We start from the raw sequence: 23,389 nt of genomic DNA on the forward strand, positions 1-23,389 counted from the left end.
CTTGCAATTGATAAGTAACGGGTAATGTTTTATTTATTTTTATAATCTCGAATATTTCCGTAGACCAGTTTGGCAGATAACCTTTTGTAAACACGCCTTTTTGTGTACTGATACGAACGTTATCACCGACTTTGAATTTAATTTTTTCATTATTAATTTCACGATGTTTTATTACCACCGAAGCGGGGTCGAAATCTGCTTGTATTGGCGTCATTCCTATAGTTCTATGTCGTGAATTATTGTATTCGTTAAGCAGCAACGGTAAAATTGAAATCCATTCGTGTGAGCCACGCGCCGTAAACTCTCTAAACATTTTTTCTTTTAATGTACGATTAAATCGTTCTACAATACATGCTTTCATAACGGTGAATGTAGAATATTTGTGTATGTTATACTTAGTCATCAATGCGTTGAAAGTGGTGTTATAAAATTCTTTTCCATTATCGAGTTGTAAAAGTTTTGGTGAACGACCAAGTAATATTTTTGACATCGCACTAGTGACTTCTCTACCAGTTTTTGATTTCAGAGGTAGAGCCCACGCAAATTTTGTAAAACAGTCAATAACTGTTAGAATGTATTTGTAACCTTTATTTTTCTTTGAATATGGAATCATTTCAACCAAGTCAGCTTGCCACAAATCATTTTTTCCATAAACGTTAACTCTACGTCTACTAAAATTTTTCCTTGCTGGCTTGTGAAGTTCGATAGCGATTTCCCGTTTAGACATTTGGTATTCGTTTTATAAGACCGACTTCACGTAATTCTTCGAAAATCGATATTATTTCGTTTGAAACACCTGTATTACCAGCTGCTTTGGACGCGAGAAGTAGACGTAATCGATCGACTAACTCATTTGGATTATCCCAATACACTAAGTTATTTTTTTGTAATTTCATTGATAATCCACCACCAGACGAGGTAAATAATTTATTAATAACCGATGAATATTTAGAGCCAGTCTTTTTTATTTTTTTACCATCTGATGATAAATGTGCCGATGTTTGAATCAATATAGATTTATATGCCTCTAAATCGTTATCAGTATAAATTAATGGATTTTTCAAAAATAATAACTGAATAAGTCCCGAGGTTGATGGGTAAACAACACCATCAATAAGTATAGTGTTTTCAAGGAATTTTACTTCTTTTCCACCCAAAATAATAATACCGCTTGGAAGTTTTTTTGGACCGTAGGTTTTATCCAAGTCTGTAGACTGAAACCAATTTTCAATTTCTTGCTGATAGTCAATTGAGTTTTTCGAATTAATGTTTTCTTTATTCGGTATGAGTTGAGGCTTATTTGATATTTTACTTAAAGGTTCAATAATAGGTTTTAATGTCTCAGACATTAATTGCTGAACATTATATGAACCGGTTTTTAATGCTATATATTTACGTTTTATACTTTCCTTAGCTTTAACGACTTCATCTAATACAGTAGTTGCTTCCGTCATGATTAAGTTTTAAATGATAATATTTATTATTGTATACCGCCTTATATAACCACATATGTATCAAATCCAAATCTATAACGTCCGTTATCACGTTCGCTATCTTTACAAACAACAACAAATGCGAATCTGTCACGATTCCAGCACGTCACACAAAAATGTTTAAATTGTATATATGACATATCACCTGAACAGTGTTCGTTGTAAATATGTTTTAAATTGGTTTCATCTTGTTTGAATAATACTAATAAATTAGCATTATCACGTATCAACTGTTTAGGTACTTTTGAATAACTCTGAGCCAGATAAAATATATCTATTTTATTGTGACGACCTCGAGAAAAGTATTCCCTTATTACGTTTTGTTGTTCGCCTATAACATCGTCCAAGATAAAAATAGAATTTGGTAAGACTTGCTCGGGTGGAATCACTTTATCATTCTCAAAAAATGTATACATGTTAATACCATCAATACTGTCAATTATACGTTTTAGTAATTTATATTTTGGTTGTTCCAGCGTTTTAGAGTATATATAAACATTCTCAAAACGTAACCCGTTTTCGTCAACGAGTAAAAAATATATCAAATTTGTTTTTCCACATCCCGAGCTCCCAAGCACTAACGATCTAATTGTATTTGGAAAAAGCATACCATGTCTAAGCTGAATTGTATCAGGGGTATCAATGTTATAAATTCGAATTTTTTTCTCTTGTTCGATAAATCGCATTTTTAAACTTTTAGCTATAAATACAGATGTATTGTCAGTGAAAGCGTCACACGATGTCTCACGTTCGTAAGCGGAACAACAATAAGGGCTCTGGTCTTATTAACTCTGTTATTAATCATTTACCCGTGGAATTACATTTACCTGGTTATAGGTAAGTCATTATGATATATTATTATTATTATTATTAAAATCCGATCTAAATCAAATATATATACATATATATTTGTTATAGATTTGCTGGCCCTGGAACCAAATTAAAAGAAAGATTAGCACGTGGAGAACGTGGGATAAACAGTCTTGATGAGTTGGCCAGAGCTCACGATATAGCATACGAAGAAAGTAATTCTCTCGCCGATAGACATAGAGCGGACGAAATATTGGAAAATCAGGCGTGGGAGGTGTTTAAATCTAAAAACACAGGTATTAAGGAAAAAGCGGCGTCTTGGTTGGTTACTACAGCCATGAAAGTCAAACGTAAGATGGGTGCTGGTTGCGGATTTAAACAAATTGTTTCGGCTGCTAAAAATTCGATCAAAAATAAAATGAATGAAAATAATATAACTAAATTAGTAAGAACATGCCTGTCATCTGCGAAAAAATCTAAAAAATCTATAAATAAGAAGACTAAAACTCCAAGAATTATACCAATACCAAAAAAGGGTGGTGTTTTACCTTTAATACCTATTTTTGCTGGTTTATCAGCATTAGGCGCGCTTACCGGAGGTGTCGGCAATATAGTAAAAGTAGTGAACGAATTAAATTCTGGTAAAAGCACTCCTATTCATTTAGGTAAAGGTTTATATCTAACACCTCACAAGGGCTGGAACCCGATTGAGCACAGTTTACCTTTTTCATTACCCTATTGAGCATAGATACAATTAAACAATAGAAATCCAAAATATAACACGATTGAGCATAGAAATACGTACAACGTTGCCATTTCACACAGAAAAATAAAAATTTAAAAAAAAAATTGAAATTTTTACAGGAATTATTTTATAATAATGATCAAGCTATTAATTAGTGTATAAAAATATAAAATTAAATTATTTTACAAATATATACAATATACATAATTTATGTCCAATACAGATTAGTCTTAAAGTTAATAATAAAATAATAATTACATAATATAATAAACAATAGTTCATTTTTTTATAAATATATATAATATAATTCAAGTCCTATACGGATTAGTCTAAAAGTTAATTTACCTATTGATGTAATAAATTGAGTATAATTTTTTTTTAAATAAAAGTGTGTGTAAAAAAACGTTAATAATAAAATAATAAATAAAAGTTCATTTGTTCTATAAATATATATATATAATTCATCTCCTATACAAAAAAAAGTTAAAGTTAAAAGTCTTAAAGTTAATTTATATATTTAATTTGAATATTTTTATTATGCTATACAATATGTATTATGTGTCAACGTTTTAAAGTGGTATCCCTAAATACTTATTTCCCACTTTTAATAAATATTTTAGTAAATCTTTAGAACATTTATTTCTTAAATATTCATCGTAAGCCATTATAGTTGCATTAATTTTTTGCATTTCAATAAAACTCATACTTTTATAACTGTCGGTTTCAATTGACCGAATTTTTGTCATCGTTTCAGCTTGCGTTTCTTGTAAAACTATAATTACCAAGTGTATGTGTGGGTGAGACTTATAAAATTGTGAATTGTAAGTTCTATGAAAACTTTCAACAGCGTTTGTTGTTCTAAAAAAAAACATTTCATAGAAATTAAATTGACATTTTTTTTATATTTAATAATTAGACTTTGGATGATCTACCTTGGATCAAACATAGGTTCTTTAGCCCATATATTTGGGGGAAATGAAGATTCATCATCTATATAATTATTGAAAACATAATCGCTAAATTCTGAGCAGACTTCATCATTTGGGCAGACACTCATGAGTTCGACGAATGCATCGGCTACTTCATGACTAGGAAGAAAAGCTAATCCAAAAAAACTCTTAAGCCAATTTCCTAGTTCGTCGTTTTCTTTTTTATAGGCTATTCTGAGAATAGAATCGCTGTTTATCTATAATAATAATTAAGAATACAATTAATATATAATTTTTTGATTTGAAATTATTTTGTTCTTACTTTTCGCCACCATGATTGTCCTAAATGAAACCGACAAGCTATTAATTGTACATTTTCAAAAACTTCATACGCGGCTTGGTGGGCTGCCTTTTCAAAGTCAACGTGTAATTTTTTTAATATGAACTGACTTCCTGTATATTCTACACATACGTTTTGTAGGAATATCCACATTTTTTTATATGTATCTTTTGATTTTTTAAATAAAAAAAAATAAACCAATGGCAAATAATAGCCATTTTTATATCCATGAATAGAATATAGTTGTTCAAAATATTTGGGTGCATTATTAAATGTACCATCGGCGAAAAAATCAATACAATCATGCTTAATCATAAATTTTAGGTTGAAATCACAAGTAATACATACAAAACTATTGTCTTCGGGAATATGTATGAATGGTTGTCCACGAAACTTAAAATCATCTTGAGTTTTCATTAAATTCAACTGTAAAAAAACGTCTTCCGGTGACTTAGGCAATTTGGAAAGTACTTTTATTCGTCTATCGTACATAGCTTTACGAACCGTTTTTAAATCTTTATGAACAATTGAAGATTGTTCTAAATTATTTAAAAGTTCACTTCTGATCAACTTTAAAGGTTGAGTTGATAGTGACTCTTCAGCACGTCTTTTACAATTTTCACGTAATACTTGCCTTTCTAATTTATTAGGTGAATTTCCTACATGATTATGTTGTCCACTTGATTTAATAACGATATTTTTATCTGGCCCAGAATAAATCATAGCTGTACAATTATTTTTTGTGCACCGCCATTTTAATAACTCGCCTTTTTTAATTAATCCAATAAATCTGTACTTAAAAGCACCAACATTGGCTAATTCTTTTCCTCTCTCGGATAAAATAACTTTTATTTCACTAATGTCCATCGCGTTCTATGTATATAAAAAAAGTTATCTAAAACAAAACGGTGTAACGTACTAACGCGTAACGACGAACGACACTAACCACTAACGCCTGATAATATTGAGTCTAAGTTACTTATATTTTGCCATTTTGGCAATACAAAAGCCCACTTCTATATGACTATATTATATTATGTAGATAACAAATAATATCCAATCTTACAGTCGTACAGATAATCTTAATTGGCGTAATCGACAATGCATGAGTGTACCTATTTTGATTTTACGATTACGTCGATCCTAATTTCCTACACGACTCGTATATTATTTATCGATTAAACTCGTGCCGCTTTTCAAAATATGGGAAACCACGATTGAAAATAATCACCACGACTAGTAAAGCACACAGATTGACAAATATTTCCATTTCATAGTACTAGTATTTCAAAATACGCGTGTAGTCTAGCTGGTTGTAGTCGGACAAAAAAATTGGCAACGTTGCATTTATTTGACTGTGCTCAATCGGGTTGTTAAAAAATATGGACCGTGCTCAATCGGGTTTTTTCAAAATAGGGACTGTGCTCAATCGTGTTTCACCGCTCACAAGGGCGGTTCTTATAAAATCGTAAAAGGAAAAGGTTTATACCTAGCACCATACAAGGGCGGATCAGTTAAGAAATCTATATCAAAAAACTAATTTCCACGTTACCCGATAGAGCGTTGTACGATTATGAGATTATAAAATATGTCGACATGTTGAAAATTCCTCATTTCATTGGAGTATTTTCTAGAGACAGGTTGCCTTTACGACCAAAATATAAAGAGTCGGCTATAGTTAATTTAGACATCGACAAAGGTACAGGTACTCATTGGGTAGCGTATAAGAAAATCGGAAATCATGTTAAATATTTTGATAGCTACGGAAACTTAACCCCTCCGCTAGAATTACTGAAATATTTCAACGGTTGTAGTATCGAATATAATTACGAGAAACAACAGAAATATAATACAACAAACTGTGGACACTTGTGTTTAAAATTTTTATCATGTACACTATAACTTTAACGGGGAACTCAAGCGAATTATGATGTGACTTTTTCCCGCCTATAGAAGTTAGTAAAAATGCAAAAATCGGACTGTTAGGTTTTCAAACGAATAATTCTATTCCTAATGTAAACGAAAAGTGTAATAAAATTGGTTTCATATATAATAATAATAATAATAGCGATAGCTATACAATACCTACTGGCTCTTATGAATTGATGGAAATTGAGACGGCAATAAAACGTGTATTACATAACACTGATACTTTATTCGAGTTGAGAGCAGATAATAATACATTAAAATGTACAATGTTTTGTAGCGAAACTATCGATTTTTCCATGGCAAATAGTATAGGGCAGTTGTTAGGCTTTAAAAATCGTAAATATGCTGCTAATGTCAATCACGAATCAGATTCGTTAGTCAATATTACCACAACAAACTGTATATATATCGATTCAAACCTAGTTATGGGTTCATTTGTCAACGGTAAACAGTGTCATACAATACATGAGTTTTATCCAAATGTACCTCCAGGCTATAAAATAATAGAGGTACCATCACATTTGGTATTTTACCCTCTTAATTCTACATCTATAACGCACGCAAGTATAATTTTAAAAAATCAGAACAACGAGTTGATCGATCTGCGAGGCGAGCCAGTATCAATACGGTTATTAATTCAAGACTCATGATAATATTATGGGGCTGCAATTTCATAATATAAATACGTATGCAAATATAAAACATGTTAGTCGTGTTAATAACACTAACAAGGTAACATCTCTAAAGAAAAAAAAATATTCTAAACGTAAATTGTATGTCAAACATAGTTTAACTGCTGATAATTTGGCTTTTCTACGTTCGCTAAACGCAATTTAATATGGATGATATGTATTTAAATGTCACGGCAGGATACACCGATGATTGTAAGATAACTCAAATTGAATATCATTCTTTTTTACCTTATTCGACGTCCGCTCTTTCTAATAATGATGAGGTCCGTATTGCTTTACATAACACAGAGTCTTATACTTTACCATGTGAGAGTTATATTTACATTGAGGGAACAATAAATAAACCTATAGATATAACTGACGAAATTCGATTTATAAACAATGGACTGGCATTTCTTTTCTCTGAAATGAAATATGAAATAAATGGTACTCAAATTCAAAAACTTGTTAACCCAGGTATTTCGACTACATTAAAAGGATATTGCTCGTATAATAAAACAAATATTATATCGCATCATAATGCTGCCTGGGATAGTGAAATTAAAAATGGTAATAAAGACTTTATCGATAACGGAAATTTGAATGGATGTATTAATCTTAAAGATTTGTTTGGTTTTTGCGAAGATTATAAACGTATTTTAATAAATTGTAACCAACAACTTATATTGAATAGAGCTTCGATCGATATTAATGCTGTTAAACAGTTTAAAAATAATGAGATAGTAGACACTCCTAAACTAAAAGATGTTAAAATAAACATAACAAAAATATTGTGGAGAATGCCTATAGTGAAAGTGAGTGATAGAGAAAAAATTCGACTGTTGAAAGTAATCAACAATCAGAAACCTCTAACATGTACGTTTAGATCGTGGGAACTGTGTGAATATCCATTTTTACCTCAAAACACTTCGCATTCGTGGAAAGTAAAGACATCCAACAAATTAGAAAAGCCTCGATATGTTATAATCGGATTTCAAAACGACAGGAAAAATAGCTCGAATAAAGCAATGTCATTTTTCGACCATTGTAAAATTAAAAACGTAAAGGTCTATTTAAACTCAGAAGTATTTCCCTATGAAGATTTTCAATGCGACTTCACCAAGAATAAGATGGCTACATTATATCGCGCATATGCCGAGTTCCAGAAATCTTACTATGGTTATAACGAAGTAACACCTCTATTGAACCGTTCAGATTTCAAAAATCTATGTCCAATTATTGTTGTTGACATGAGCCGCCAGAACGACAACGTGAAAATGTCAACCGTAGACCTTAGGATTGAACTAGAAGCAGACGAAGCGTTCCCAGCTTCAACTTCTGCATATTGCTTAATATTACACGATCAAATTATAACTTATAATCCATTTAATGGAGAAGTAAGAACCTTGTAAATATGAATTGTAAACCTTATTATTAATAATTATAACTTATAATCCATTTAATGGAGAAGTAAGAACCTTGTAAATATTTATTGTAAATCTTAATATTAATAAATAAAAATACTTTTTTATATATCATGTTTATTTTTATTCTACATATCTAAATTATTTAATTTTATTATAATAATCTGCGCTTTACGTTACGGGATGGTGTGAGGTGTTGAGCGCCCCGTTTACTTGATATATCTGAGGGCTTGTCAAAAAAAGATGGCGATGGTGGAGATGATTGAATCGAGAACGACGTTGGACCATCATTCTCATCAACTACTAAAGCTCGTTGACGTAGGTATAGATTTGGGTTGTGATGCCACGGAGGGTACTGCGCCAAATTGTCAGAATCATATCCATCGTTCTCATCGATGGACTAAACAAAATTAATAATATCAATATTGTTTTTATTTAAAGAAAAATATTATATAAATTACCTTAGCTAGAATAGTTGTAGTGGCAACTTCTTGTTTACTTGATATAATGTTGGTTGGAGAATAGTTTGGTGATATTGGTGAATACCCGTACTGTAACTAAAATAAAAATAAAAAATAAAACTTGTTTAAATATATATGATTGTATATAATATTACATTTATGTATTACCTTAACTAAATTATCATCATCGTCCAGTTGATTAAATCCATCATTTGAATCGTCATACTTGGAGAAGATAGCGTTTACCTCGGAACAACTTGGTGATATAGCTGACAGCGATTTGAAATTCTTATCATATACCTAAAATAAAAATAAGTGTAATTTAATATTTTATATATGAAATAATATACTTTTACATTACCACTTTTGAGTTTTGTTCGTTCCGATGAGCCATACAAAGTTCAGCCAATTGTGTAGTCGCAAACATTTTAATTTGGCCGAGGTTGGGTGTCTTCTTACTCTGTCTGACTTCAACGTTCCGAATGAAAATTTCCATTTCCCTCAAATTGTTGGGCGGTGAATCCGATTGCAAGCATTTCTCCCTCAAATACTCGCAATAATCACTAATTTGCTTAATAATTACGGGTTTTATTTTCTCTGCTTTTTCATTAATACTAGCAGTAATACACCATTCTAATTCCTGGAGTTTTATTAAATCTAAACGACTTAATAAAACTCTACACCCGTTTTCAGTCTTGGATTCAATTACCAGAACGTTTGAACCGTTATACATCATACTCGATATTTTATAAGCATCGGTTTCGAGAAATGTGGTACGCTTGTACTTTTGCGGCGTGTCTAATATAAAAGATAGTACGTTACCCATAAGCGAGAATATCCGTCTTAGAAAATCTGTACTTATTTTCACATAACGTGATGATGTTAATAAAAGAACAACTATTTGAAGTTGTTCTGTTGGATCGATACCGACAATTATAAATTTTCTAGCCGTAAAGTCCAACGTGTAGCATGTAGACTCGATGAGTTCAGCCGGAGGTGATGGTGGCACATATGTAAAAGCCTTCTTCTCGTTGTATAAGGTAGCGTTGTCGGCGATTGAACCAGCCATGTTTTTAAAAATGATTTTAAAAATAATAAAATAATAAACACTTAAAATTTTATAAAACACTTGGAAAATAATAAACACTAAAGACTTGAAAAAAACTATAAGTTCAGAACGAATTATGAAGACTGTGAAAACACGGAGAGGAGAATTACAATTGTGTACGACTGAGAACAGACTGAATGAATGGCGGCTCTTGTAGAGCTAAGACGGGTGTGGATGAGTCCATTAATTGGTAGGAGATATAATATTAAGCTATCTAAGAGTCTAACGTGTAAGTGATTAAGGTATTTTTTAGTATATATTGGTTATTAATGTGATATTCACTAATATATATTAATTTGTTGTTGTTGTCGCGTATATCTATGAGTCCAACGTATAAGCGATTAAGATATTTTTTAGTACTAATGACATTTGCTTATAATAATAATATATATAATGTTATAAACAGATTGGTAATTATTATGTTATTCACTAATATATATTAATTTGTTGTTGTTGTTAAGTATAGTATCTAAAGGACGAGAGTTTACTCGCGACTTATACATTTTCATTAATATGTATTTTAATTTGTTGTTGTTAAATATAATATCTAAGAATCTACAGGAAAAATGTGTAATTGATAACTGATAATATTGATAATAATATTAAATAATATATGTTGCTCACATAACGGATCGGATGATGGTGGGGAGGTGGGGGTTAATACACAAAATATATATCAGTCGCGTGATGAGTAGACGGGTTCAGGTGGAGGGGTAAATATACAAAATATGTATCGGTCACGTGATGAGTAGACGGGTTCAGGTGGTGTATGAGGTGGGGTGGGGTAAATATACGTCGCGTACGTGCGTGATCGGGCGGCGGCGAGGACGAGGATGAGTAAAGACTAGGATGAGCGGATGCGGGGATGCAGAGATGCGGATGCGGGGATCAGCGGGGCAGCAAGGATCAGCGGGGCAGCAAGGATCAGCAAGGATCAGCAAGGATCAGCAAGGATCAGCGGGGCAGCAAGGATCAGCAAGGATCAGCAAGGATCAGCGGGGCAGCAAGGATCAGCAAGGATCAGCGGGGCAGCAAGGATCAGCAAGGATCAGCCTTCTGAACATACCAAATCATACTACTCAAAATCTCAAATCCAAAAATATTTAATAAATTCAAAATTGTTTTCTAAATCTAATATAATATTACTCACTCGGATCATCAGAAGCTAAAACAATAACATGTATTCTATTCCCATGAAAGTATATACTTTTTTTAAAAACTTATGACACCTATTGCTATGACATTATTTTTGTTATTATTATTATTATTATATAGGTATAGTAACAAAATTCTCAATAACATTAATAAATTGATTTTGTTTTTCATCCACGATGATGAGAAACAAAATACTAGCATTTGATGATACAGAAAAAAATATGTGCATCGATTCGATCAGATATAAAATATCGAATTAAATAGACATTATAAACAGTATAAAGATATGAAAAACGACTAACAATAGACGTGTATTGTTAGACGAAGTTATTTATTAATACACTTCGATGATGAAAAGTGGTGTTCTTCTTAAAAAGTATATATCTTACATTAAATAAATATTATTTGGAAAGAAAATACTTTTATATTCGGAATACCATTCAATGATGATTCCCAAAGACAATATTATCAACAAAAAAAACGAAAGGACCCAACTTATACGTAATATACGCAATTGCAATAACATTGTGAATATAACCATAAGACCATAAATGCGTGTGGAATAATATTATCATAATTAATATTATGATTTAACGTATACTACATTACAGCCTTTAAATTTACCAAGCAAAATTGTGTATTGGTCATATTTCAAACGGATATGACTATTTATAATTAAAATTCATGTAACTATTCATTTTTTGTCTTCCAATATAACATAAGTTCTTTATTTAAAGAGAATTAGTTTGTTTTGTTTAATGAGGCTTCAACAGCTGTTAGGTCATTAGTTTACAATTATATTTACATTCAACATTAATTGATTATTTACCTAGCTAAATATTACAGTGTAACATTTATAGTTATAAATTTATTTACATGTATACAAAGTTTATTATTTTTAATTTTGGTATCGATGTTGATATTTTGAAAATAATATAAATTAAGTCAGCATTTTGATTTCCAAGTAAATTTGATTTTTATAATTAATTACTCCCCTAGTTACCAGCTGCTGTATCAAAAGTTAGAATTAAATAGGCTCATATTATCAGAAAAATATTATTGATAATACCGGGTGATTAAACTGAAATAACACAAAATAACAAAATCACAATTAATTTACTTACACGCAATGTATAGAATATTAAAATTAAAATAACACGATCAACAAATCGGCTTTAATTCACAATAAATAGTAATTGAATTATCATTTATTATTTGTGATCGCAACATCATTGTCAAAACATTTTAACAAATTATTGAGTTCGAGGATGTTATTTTACATTATGAAAAGTAATTAATTCTGAGCTCTTATTCAAAAATTCAAAATTCCATTTTTTTTTATTATTATTATTTATAATATTATAATATTATAATATCATAATATCTATATATCATCATAATACCTATAATGTAATATATTATTTGATATAAATTTAAATTAAATAGGAATAAAATAAATATACAAAGTGTAATAGAAAAAAAAATGAACCTAAGTGTTTTTATATTTAATATAATATGGAGGTTGCGTTATAAATACAATATATTTTTTTAATTTTAATTTAATTTTTCATACAAACAATTTAAAATTTAAAATAAATTGTTTTTGAAAAAATTCAAAATAGCCAATTTCTAAATTCTAATCTATTTTTTGAAAAACGTTTATGGTAAAAACGTTAATTTAAATCAAGCAGTATATTTTGTATTGTGTTTTTTAAATATCAATATTTTTTTGACGTAAATTATTTCAAAACGTAATAACTTTTTTTTAAATATTTTTTTCCTCAATTTCTGGGCATAGTAAATCTTAAACTATTTTTAATCAATATAATTTTCAAAGTTTTTTTTTTCGTACATTTCAATTGAATCAATTTTACATTTTTATGTAGGTCTTTCTATTTATGTTCCTACGTATCAATATGTAATATATGTATTTATCCCTCATTAAAATAACTAAAAACAAATAAAATATCAAAAATGAATTACATTAATTAAATGGTAAAATCATTTATTAAAAAATACGTTTATTCATTGTTTTTTTTTTTTTTTTTTTTTTTTTTTTTTTTTTTTTTTTTTTTTTTGCTGAGCATCTGTTTAAAGATATACATTATTCATATAACAAATATAGTGATAATTTTGGGATAATCATTATATAACCACTAATCACCGTAATTTTCCAGTTTTGTGTGGCATGTGTGTTATTCGCTAATTATTGGTAAATATATGTCACGGATACTTCTGACTAGGTAGTTATATCATGATAGAAGAAAGTATAATTTTTTATTTTTTATTATTAATTATTCCGCGGCAACTTAGGCCATTGGGAAGGGGGTGGTACTGTAGGTTTATGGAACATTAGGTGTGTTACACGTGGGTGAGTTTTGGCAGAATATATATTGAGGCACCCGTAGGTTTCTGCCATGCCCCGGAGTGAGGGATGGCGGCACTTATTCTCCGACACCGTGACTTGCTCGGAGAAAAATGTCTCCAGATGGTCGAGGATCGAACCCGGACCGGCTGAGCCACAGCCGACGCGTTAGACTGCTCGGCCACCTCGTCCCCATGAAAGTATAATTATTATGACCATCACAAAGGGTCCTATAAAAACATAAAGTATATTATTCGTAATATTCCATTGATGATGTGTGATGATCACAGAATGGAACGTCATATTGTAAGGATACGATCAACTTAAACTTAGATAAGTATTGTAGGGACCAAATTGCGCTATACAACGAGTTATATATATACGAGTATATAGTGAAAATTAATTATATTATTATAATAATATAATAACAGCGCAGTGGACAGTAAATTTGGTAGTCTCTTGAGTACTTGACACTTGTATATTAACAGTCGTAAACTCATAACATAATATTATAGATAATTTTAAAAACGTGCACTATGTCAATATATATATATATATATGTATATATATATATATATCGTTTTCTAAACGAGACATTTATTTAGTTGAGTAATAATATTAGTCGTACGAATTGAGTATACTGAAAACGGACGCACTATAGTTACCTCCAACTGACACTCCAAAATTAATCGTTATCATATCGAATATGGGTGTATATCGATTCCGCCAATTTTATATCGATTCCGCCGGCTACTGTATTAATATTATTTACATATTAATTCCACCAGCTACAGTTTATCCCACCCTTGTAATTTGTAAATGTATTTTTAAAATTACAGTCCTACATAATATACAAGACTATACAATTCAGACTATAGTACATATTACCTATATACATTTTAATATTTTATCATTTATTCACACATTTTAATTTTTGATTATACAATTATTACTATTATAATTTTATACAATTTAGACTATATTATACATTTTAATATTTTATAATATTATATTCACATACACGAATTAATTAGAATATACATATTATTTTTGAATTATACAATTATTATTTTTTTATTTGTATTATGTACTATATAAAATACATATACAAGGGGGGGGATAAACAGTGTCCGGCGGAATCAATATGTAAATAATATTAACAGTAGCCGGCGGAATCGATACCTATGTAGATATTTTAAACAGTAGCCGGCGGAATTAATAGCCGGCGGAATCGATATGTAGGTATTTTATACAGTAGCCGGCGGAATCGATACAAACCTTTTTTCTAAACAGGTAGTTTCGGCGGAATCAATAATTCCCCATCGAATATTACCTTCTATCTTAGGTAGAGGCCCACATGCACTGGAATCGGCTGCAATACGATTGCGCACGGTCCTTATCAACGGTACCTTTTTAGGTGTACGATTGCGCGTGATAAATTATTTTTGCTTCTAAGCAAAGTTGCCAAATATACAGATTATAGGTGCATCGTGCATGGTAAATATCCGAACTTTTTAGGTAAACTATAAGTGTGAATATAAAGTATCTGTTATTTTTTGTAACTATTTGTACTATTTGTAACTTTTTGTACTATTTTTGATTATTTTTTGATGCCACGTTTATAATGTTATTAGAAATAAATACAATAACAACATATACGACAAATAACAAATTTTTTTAATAATAATAATAATTTTAAATTTTAATAATAAATTGGCAACGACGCATCCAATTTCACGCGCAATCGTACGCTTTTGAATAGTCAAAAGCATGTTCTTTGTTATTCCGGCACCGCGCGCAATCGTATGCCTAAAAAGGTAAAACGCGCGCAATCGTACTCCACCGACCCAAACTAATTACTGAATTATAATGTCTCTTAGATACGATTCCAGCGGTGGAGTACGATTGCGCGCGTTTTACCTTTTTAGGCATACGATTGCGCGCGGTGCCGGAATAACAAAGAACATGCTTTTGACTATTCAAAAGCGTACGATTGCGCGTGAAATTGGATGCGTCGTTGCCAATTTATTATTAAAATTTAAAATTATTATATTATTATTAAAAAAATTTGTTATTTGTCGTATATGTTGTTATTGTATTTATTTCTAATAACATTATAAACGTGGCATCAAAAAATAATCAAAAATAGTACAAAAAGTTACAAATAGTACAAATAGTTACAAAAAATAACAGATACTTTATATTCACACTTATAGTTTACCTAAAAAGTTCGGATATTTACCATGCACGATGCACCTATAATCTGTATATTTGGCAACTTTGCTTAGAAGCAAAAATAATTTATCACGCGCAATCGTACACCTAAAAAGGTACCGTTGATAAGGACCGTGCGCAATCGTATTGCAGCCAGTTTGGGTTACGTTAACCCCTACTTTACTAACCCCTACTAATCCCCCTACTTTACTAACGTTAACCCCATACCTACTTTAAATTTTTTCAACCCCCCCCCTCCCGAAATTTTTTCTTGCGTTCGCCCCTGGCCCCTGGTGAAAAAACTAGTTAATCGGTTAATCGGAAGTTATATAACATTTTTCCAAAATAATAATAATAACTTTTCAAACACGTAGTTTTTATTTTATTAAGTTTAGTATAAAATACGGGGTATGTGGTTTTTTTTAGTAGTCAGCCTATTTCAATTTAGATATTATGTTGTATTCGTCATATTTTTATTTTAATTCGCATGCGTTAGCTAAATTTGTATATGCATCAGGCAGAGAGAGTTGTTCTCTGAACATGCGTATTAGCATTATCAAAATGAAAAATTCAACGAAAGAAAGCGGCTATTACAGTATAAATCGCTATTTTTCCCACGGGCGGCGCGGCGTTGGGTAATTCAGCTATCTATTTATATGTATAAAAATATACTGCTAGCATAATCAAGGATTTTGTATTAATTGATTATATTAATTCACCGTTAGTGGAATTAAGTAAAAATGACAAACTTGATATAGCTTTAATACTTTAGAGTTAAATCATACACTTAGGTACGTACAAACAGCACGAGGTCCATGATCTACCGGAGGTAGAGTACCTACCTGATAATATTATACTTCTGCGAATCAGAATTTGTATTCCAGCTAACGAAAAAGTTAAGATAAGTTTTGAACACTATACACCGACTATTAAATAACGAATTGAACAAAGTTTGAGTCATATAAATTTAGTACATTTAACGGGCAACGAAGTTCACGGGATCAGCTAGTATAATATACATCATACCTACTTTCATAGATGCGGTACATAACACACTAAACAATATAATATACATTTATTTTACATCATGACCATCATGGCTCGCCATTATTCGTACGATCAGCTCGTTGTCATACTTTAATTTCGTTTGACATTATTTAAATCATTTTCATTGGGTTCCAAGAAACGAGAGTCATCCAACATCTCTGACCTTTGACTGATGAATTTTAACCACAATGAATTATTAGCGCATAAAAAAAAATTCTAGTTTTCAAACTTCAAAGTTAAAATAATGGCTTGGTGTATACTTCATAAATAATATCATGTTTAAATCTAGATGATCTTGTATTTGGGTTTACATGTTTTACTACAACTATGATATAATATTTTAATTGAGTTAAAAATGTTTATATTCTAAAACTTAAAAAATATGACACTTATACGGGATTGCATAAACCATTTCTATAGGTTTCATTAACATAAAAAATTATGTTAAATAGTATGTAAATAATATATGAAAATAAAATGGCTGTTGTTGTTGGCATTTTTCATAATTTAATATCATGCTAATTATGTTTGTAGGTAGGTACTTAAACGTCTTAAACTTTAGAAGTTATATTATCTCATTTCAAATATCTAAGTCATTTATTTTAGTTGTTCAGGAAAATATGATTAATTAATAGTATTCGTTTATAACCAATACATATATACAGTTGTTATTTTTCTGGTTTCAATTTAATTTCAAATTATATTATCCATAAGACCTGTGACCAAAATATGAAACAAAATGAATATCTTCGAAAAAAAAAACAAATAAATGTATCTTAAACAGAAAAGATCGCAAATAAATAAAATACCATTGATGTACTAATGAAAGCATGTGAAATTTATGAAAAAATTGCAAAAAAATTTCCTTCGAACCGGATTTGAACCAGTGACCTATGGATATCTGTGAATTGATACCACTACAGTCCACCGCTCTACCAACTGAGCTATCGAAGGTTGAGGTGAAGTGAGCAAATTACATTATTTAAATATATTTTATATTAATATGATATACTTTCACTTTGTTACTATTAAATATTAACATTTTTGAACATGAACGAATAAGTGTGTTTAATTTACTTCAATATATTTTGCTATTATATGTATAACTCAACATGGTAAAGACTGACATAATTTATTTTTACTCTTCAACTTTACTAGATACCATATTATACCTGACCTACCTAGTTAGTAGTTATATCAGGAACCAATTTAATTAACTTAACAACTTAAGATTTTCTCAGTTAGTTAAAAACAATAAAACATTAAGTCAAAATAAAATGTAAATTATTAATTAAATAATTTAATTTATATAAACATCATAATATTGCTTAAACCACTAGAATTAGTTTTCAATAAAAATAAATAACATTATGTATTTTTGTAGTGATCACGTCGCCTACAAGTATCAGTAGTCAAGGATGATGTTTGGAAGGTGACTCTTGAGTTAATTTAAACGACGCTGGTCCATATCATTTTTAACAAAACGTTTAGTTATTTTTTATTTAAATATTTTAAACTTTTTAATTTTCAGTAGGTTTTTGATAGGTAGTTAGGTACCGATTACCGAATACATATACCTAATTCGGGTCTCGGGTGGTACACACGGGGATTTATTGATTCCGCCGAAATTACCTGCTTAGGAAAAAGGTTTATATTGATTCCGCCGGCTACTGTTTATAAAATCTACATATTGATTCCGCCGGACACTGTTTATAATATCTACACATTGATTCCGCCGGACACTGTTCATCACCCCCCACCACCACCAATTGTATGTCTATTTTAAAATGTATAAATGTAACTAATTTTGATCAAATTTTATAATATTTTCATAAAATTTGATCACATGTCTAAATTGAATAAAACTATAATAATTATATAATTCAAAATAAAAATGCATAATCTAATTAATATGTGAATATATTATAAAATGTATATAATCTAAATTTCATAAAATTATAATAATTATATAGTTCAAAATAAAAATATATAAATGTTACTACTTTTGATCAAATTTGGTCACATGTCTAAATTGAATAAACTGATAGTAATAATTGCATGTAGGTATAAAATTAAAATGTATATAAGTAACTACTTTTGATAATATTTGGATACGTATTTTAAATAAGTGAACTTAGAAACTTTCTAATTAGACTATACGTTTTAAAATACATATACAATGGCGAAGGGGGGGATGAAAAGTGTCCGGCGGAGTCGATGTGTAGATATTATAAACAGTAGCCAGCGGAGTTGATATAAAATCGGCGGAATCGATATACGCCCGGTACCTACACACTATACACATATAGTTAAAAACAATGTATTAACCTATTTGTAACTCAGATAAACATACAAATTTTTTTGGACTTTCAGATTTAAATATGGTAGCTGCAGCCCTAGCTGGTACCTAAATACTAGTAAGGTACCTATTATTTGAATGTTTAATACTTATATCTGCGTTTATTTTTTAACTAAAATATAGATAATCGATGTTTTCTTAATATTTTTGTAAATGAACATTTTTAGGTATCTGTCCAACGAGACAAAAATGTTTACAACAATATTTTTTTAAATAGTTATATTAAACGAATACTATAGATGAGTGATGACCTTCATATCTTTATGAACACTATTTATAAATTCATCAATTTTCATTCTTATTTATTATAAAATATTTAATTTTTTAAACTACATAATTATTGATATTAAATATTTATACGTATATGGTAGGCATACGGACGATAAAAAAAATTGAAATTAGGTTTTTTTTATAAAAGATGGTTAGAAGGCACATAAAATACCTAAGGAAAATAAAACTTACACAACATTAAAAAAAACTACATTAAGTTGGGTATTAGGTATGTATCATTATTTTTTAAATGGTATGATAAACCTGCAAACATTAAAAAAAAATGAAATGTTCAGTACCAGATTGTTTTTAAATTAACTGAACAAGTTAAGTAAGTTCAACATTTAATTAAACTACCTAGTTAAGTTTTTAAGTTAATTAGAAAATTAAGTAACTAGTAAACTTTCTTCCTTCAACTGTTTAACTAGGTAGTTAATGCCCACTTATGCGTATATGTATAGGTATAATTTATATGCCTATTTAATTATAGAGTTTGTTCCATCGAATTACAGGTAGGTAATAGGTATAATATAAATAATATGTATGTATAGTATGTATTACCACTTAACTGTTTGATAATGATTCATGACTTATGTTTCTATGTATAATACGACATAATATTAAAAATGGACTAAATAATAACATTCAATAATATTGTGAATATACTTTAGGTACAATGACCATAATATAAGTAGGTACGGTATGGGTACCTTATATTGTAACGTGTATGAAATTTAATGCGATTTATTAATTATTATTTATATAGTCCATATTGTTTCCAAAATATAAATAAAATACAATTAATATATACATATTATATTGATCCGATAAGTCAAAATGTATAAAAACATAATATAAATAACCCTTCTATAAATTGCATATTTTACTATACTATAATATATTTAACCGTACACATTATGTTAAGTTATATTGCTTCTTTGGTTTTTAATGATGGTTAAAAAAAACTTATAACGGAAAAAAAAATAATGCAGGTATGAAGTTTAGTCTTAACGATAATAATAAAACTTAATTCCATAAATAATTATTTTGGTCAATATTTTAATGGTAACTTTTCAGTATCGTTGAAAGTTTTTAATACTTTATTGTTTGCTTTTTGGCTTATACTTACATGAAACCAATGCGCCTTTCTGTATTTCAAAATGAACTTGCACTTACCGCTCATCATAATATTATAATATTATACGGGCGTATATTTTATTATACTTTCTAGAAACGACAACAAACCAGCCACTTAAAGTTTGCTAATTAATTTTTTGAGTATATCAATTATAGATTATACAAAAGCGTATGCGAACTTAAAATACATTTAAAATGCAATTTAATTTTGTCGAATACTAAGTATCAAAGCGTTGAATTAGTTATTTCAGTAAATTAAATAACTAATATTGAATATCGTAAATACGCTTAAAATACCTTTACAAACAACCTTCATAGGCAATATTCAATATATTAGCATGTACGTCATGCTATACCGCTCATACCAATGTCATACTACATAGTTTGTATTTATTGAATTTTATTGATTGTTTCGGTCAAAGTCGAAAACGGTTTATAGATTAAATTAATTGAAAATAACAATTACATCGTCAGAAATAAAATAACGTTATAGATACATAATATGATATTATATTACACGTCTATTTACCATTTGGTGTTTGTGTATGTTAAGTTAATATTGACAGGCCTAGATATCTCGTGGTCAAGGACGTTGTTTTAAAAAAAAAAAACTTTCGATAGCAGCGTGCAAATTGTATTTTAGTGTGCTATCAAATGCTTGGCTTTGGTCCACCTCGGGAGAATAGTTTGGCTGAACGATTTAGATCATGACAATAGTTATTCGATTTATTATTATTGTTTTTTTCCTTCAACAGCGGGAACTTATACGGGGCGCGTGACGAACCCTAAAGACTTTACAAAATGCGTTATTGTCAACTACTAAAAATGTCAGTCCTTCTCCCATTCTATATAGAAACTTCGTTTGAAAAAAACCTTACATCTACGAACATTTACGGATATAATCATTTTTCCAATGTACAATTTGGGTGTTTGAAAGACGATTGGATAATGTTGTCTGCAATAAAGCGATATTATGCTTTTGTCCTACCAATTTTCCCGTTGAACTTCGATGGCGTTAAAATTTGATGGGTTTTATTGATCCAATCATTTTAAATTATAATTATAGTCCGTTACGTAGACACAGGTAACTTCAAAAGACAATAAATATAATAATATGTCAAATCACATAACCTGCTAGCCTCTACACACAGGTAAGTATAACCAATACGGACACTTCAATGCATAACATATGCATAATATCTAATAATGCAACGCAATCCTTATTCTGATACCTGGAAAGTGTGAAATATAAACATGTTGTGTTATTTGATCTTCAGACACATAATATTATTTAAGATATAAAAAAAGAACTATTCATATACCAAATTTTTTCAATAATGTATAATATTAAATGGTATTATAACTTATAAATATATTTTAGTTACTAGTATATTATTATATTATAAAGTAATTATATAATGTTGATACTTGAATGTTTAGATAAACAGGGCTTATATCGATTTCGAAATATCGAAAAAAATTGAAATCGTTCAAAATCGAACTGATTTCGAATTAGATTTTAGATTTCAATCTAAGAAAAGTGAAATCAAAATAAAATGTTTTAATAATATTCAAAATTTATAATGAAATCGAAAAAAATTTAAATCGATAATTTAAACCAACAAAAAATAGTTTTTTAATTTTTATAACATACAGATCAATTTAGAATTTAAAAAAAAATCAATATTAACTGATAGGTTTATAATGTTGTTTATATTCAGATAATATAATAATACACTTCTAATATTTCATAGGCCTGTTCTACGTAGCCACGCAAATGACGATAGGTTTCTCGTAGCTGTTAGTATAGTTAGGATCGGGTCAGTGGCCACACGATGCGTTATTGCCACATGCGTCAAAATAAATTGCAGCGACGCCGCAATAACGTATCAGGCCACACGATGCGAACCATTGCGTTGTAACTGGGCGCATTAGGTATATTTTTAAAATTGTCTAATATATTTAATATATTTAAGTCTAAATTTGGAGCTCAAAATTAATTTAGTTTCTATCTAGATTTGGCATTTTAAGGTAGTCGATAGTCGATACTATGTCTAATAAAACGTTTTTAAAAGTGTTGTGTGCAGAAGAAACTTCTGGAGAATCGGATGAACTTACTCTTCCAAAACGAAGATATTGAGTACACTCTTTAAATTCTGATAGAGAAAAAAATAAAAACTTTTCAGAATTTTACGGAAATACGAGTATATGACAACACCCCGAAAAATGTTTTGAATATTATCGAATTATGTCGGTCAAATCATTCGATGAACTCTTAGCTAAGCTTCGACAACATTTAACGAAAAAAACTACTAATATGCATATTTCTTAAGTCCATATGTTAGACTGACTGTTACTATAAAGTAAGTCAAGAAAATGTATTGATCACCTTAAATTGTTTAAAATTATAAAAAATTAAAGATATAGTATTAAGAGTATTGAATTATCGCTAAAAAAAATAAATTGTATATATTTTTTATTTAGACACAATTTCATAAGCATGATAACGCATTAATATCACTAAAAATGTTCTATACTGAACATTGTACACTTACCTGTACTTTTTTACAATAACTAAAATTAAAATAAGACTTGTATATAGATACATTATGAAAAGAAAGATATATTCTTTTTTATTAACTTCTAAGAAAAAAAGAAAAATATATTAACTGTTTAAATAACAAAAAACTATAAAGTGTATAATGCATATAAAATATAAATACTCGTACGAATATACTTAATAATAAAAAAAAACTGTTTACCTTTTAAAAACTTCTTAAAATCAAATAAAATAAATATCACTTTTTGAAAATACATTTGTTGATTATTATCATGAAGATTATGTGGAGTAAATTGTTGTAGCTTTGGTTGATAAGGTGGTATGTTTTCAGAAGAAGGCTGGAGTTGGGAATAGTGATTTACAGGAATTTAT

General features: G+C 29.4%; 3 protein-coding genes, 1 long non-coding RNA gene and 1 other non-coding gene across 5 annotated transcripts; 1 reads left to right on the forward strand and 4 right to left on the reverse strand.

Annotated features, from left to right (window-relative positions):
- Positions 1 to 3,003: 3,003 nt before the first annotated feature.
- LOC149058920 (uncharacterized) lies at positions 3,004 to 5,755 on the reverse strand. Its single transcript, XM_089220862.1, has 3 exons — positions 4,300 to 5,755; positions 3,981 to 4,234; positions 3,004 to 3,906 (listed from the first exon to the last, which is right to left on the reverse strand). Exons 1-3 carry the CDS (start codon positions 5,182 to 5,184, stop codon positions 3,618 to 3,620), a joined length of 1,428 nt encoding a protein of 475 aa, XP_089076988.1. The 5' UTR covers positions 5,185 to 5,755; the 3' UTR covers positions 3,004 to 3,617.
- Positions 5,756 to 7,084: 1,329 nt separating this feature from the next.
- On the forward strand, positions 7,085 to 8,329 carry LOC149058921 (uncharacterized). Its single transcript, XM_089218512.1, has one exon. The coding sequence runs from the start codon at positions 7,085 to 7,087 to the stop codon at positions 8,327 to 8,329; it is 1,245 nt and encodes a 414-aa protein (XP_089074638.1).
- A 133-nt stretch (positions 8,330 to 8,462) lies between these two features.
- On the reverse strand, positions 8,463 to 10,793 carry LOC149058922 (uncharacterized). Its single transcript, XM_089219724.1, has 4 exons — positions 9,164 to 10,793; positions 8,971 to 9,102; positions 8,803 to 8,898; positions 8,463 to 8,741 (listed from the first exon to the last, which is right to left on the reverse strand). The coding sequence occupies exons 1-4, from the start codon at positions 9,869 to 9,871 to the stop codon at positions 8,496 to 8,498; spliced, it is 1,182 nt and encodes a 393-aa protein (XP_089075850.1). The 5' UTR covers positions 9,872 to 10,793; the 3' UTR covers positions 8,463 to 8,495.
- Positions 10,794 to 13,374: 2,581 nt separating this feature from the next.
- Positions 13,375 to 20,564, reverse strand: LOC149058923 (uncharacterized). The gene is made up of 2 exons (XR_016190616.1): positions 20,450 to 20,564; positions 13,375 to 13,660 (listed from the first exon to the last, which is right to left on the reverse strand). It is a non-coding gene; the product is annotated as an uncharacterized LOC149058923 (long non-coding RNA).
- TRNAY-GUA (transfer RNA tyrosine (anticodon GUA)) lies at positions 17,555 to 17,645 on the reverse strand. The gene is given in 2 exon segments: positions 17,555 to 17,590; positions 17,609 to 17,645. It is a non-coding gene; the product is annotated as a tRNA-Tyr (tRNA).
- Positions 20,565 to 23,389: the final 2,825 nt, after the last annotated feature.

This window comes from Diuraphis noxia, unplaced genomic scaffold (genome assembly GCF_037042655.1).
Source record: "Diuraphis noxia isolate RWA-SAM2 unplaced genomic scaffold, SU_Dnox_SAM2 contig0002, whole genome shotgun sequence".
Classification (NCBI taxonomy): Eukaryota; Metazoa; Arthropoda; class Insecta; order Hemiptera; family Aphididae; genus Diuraphis; species Diuraphis noxia.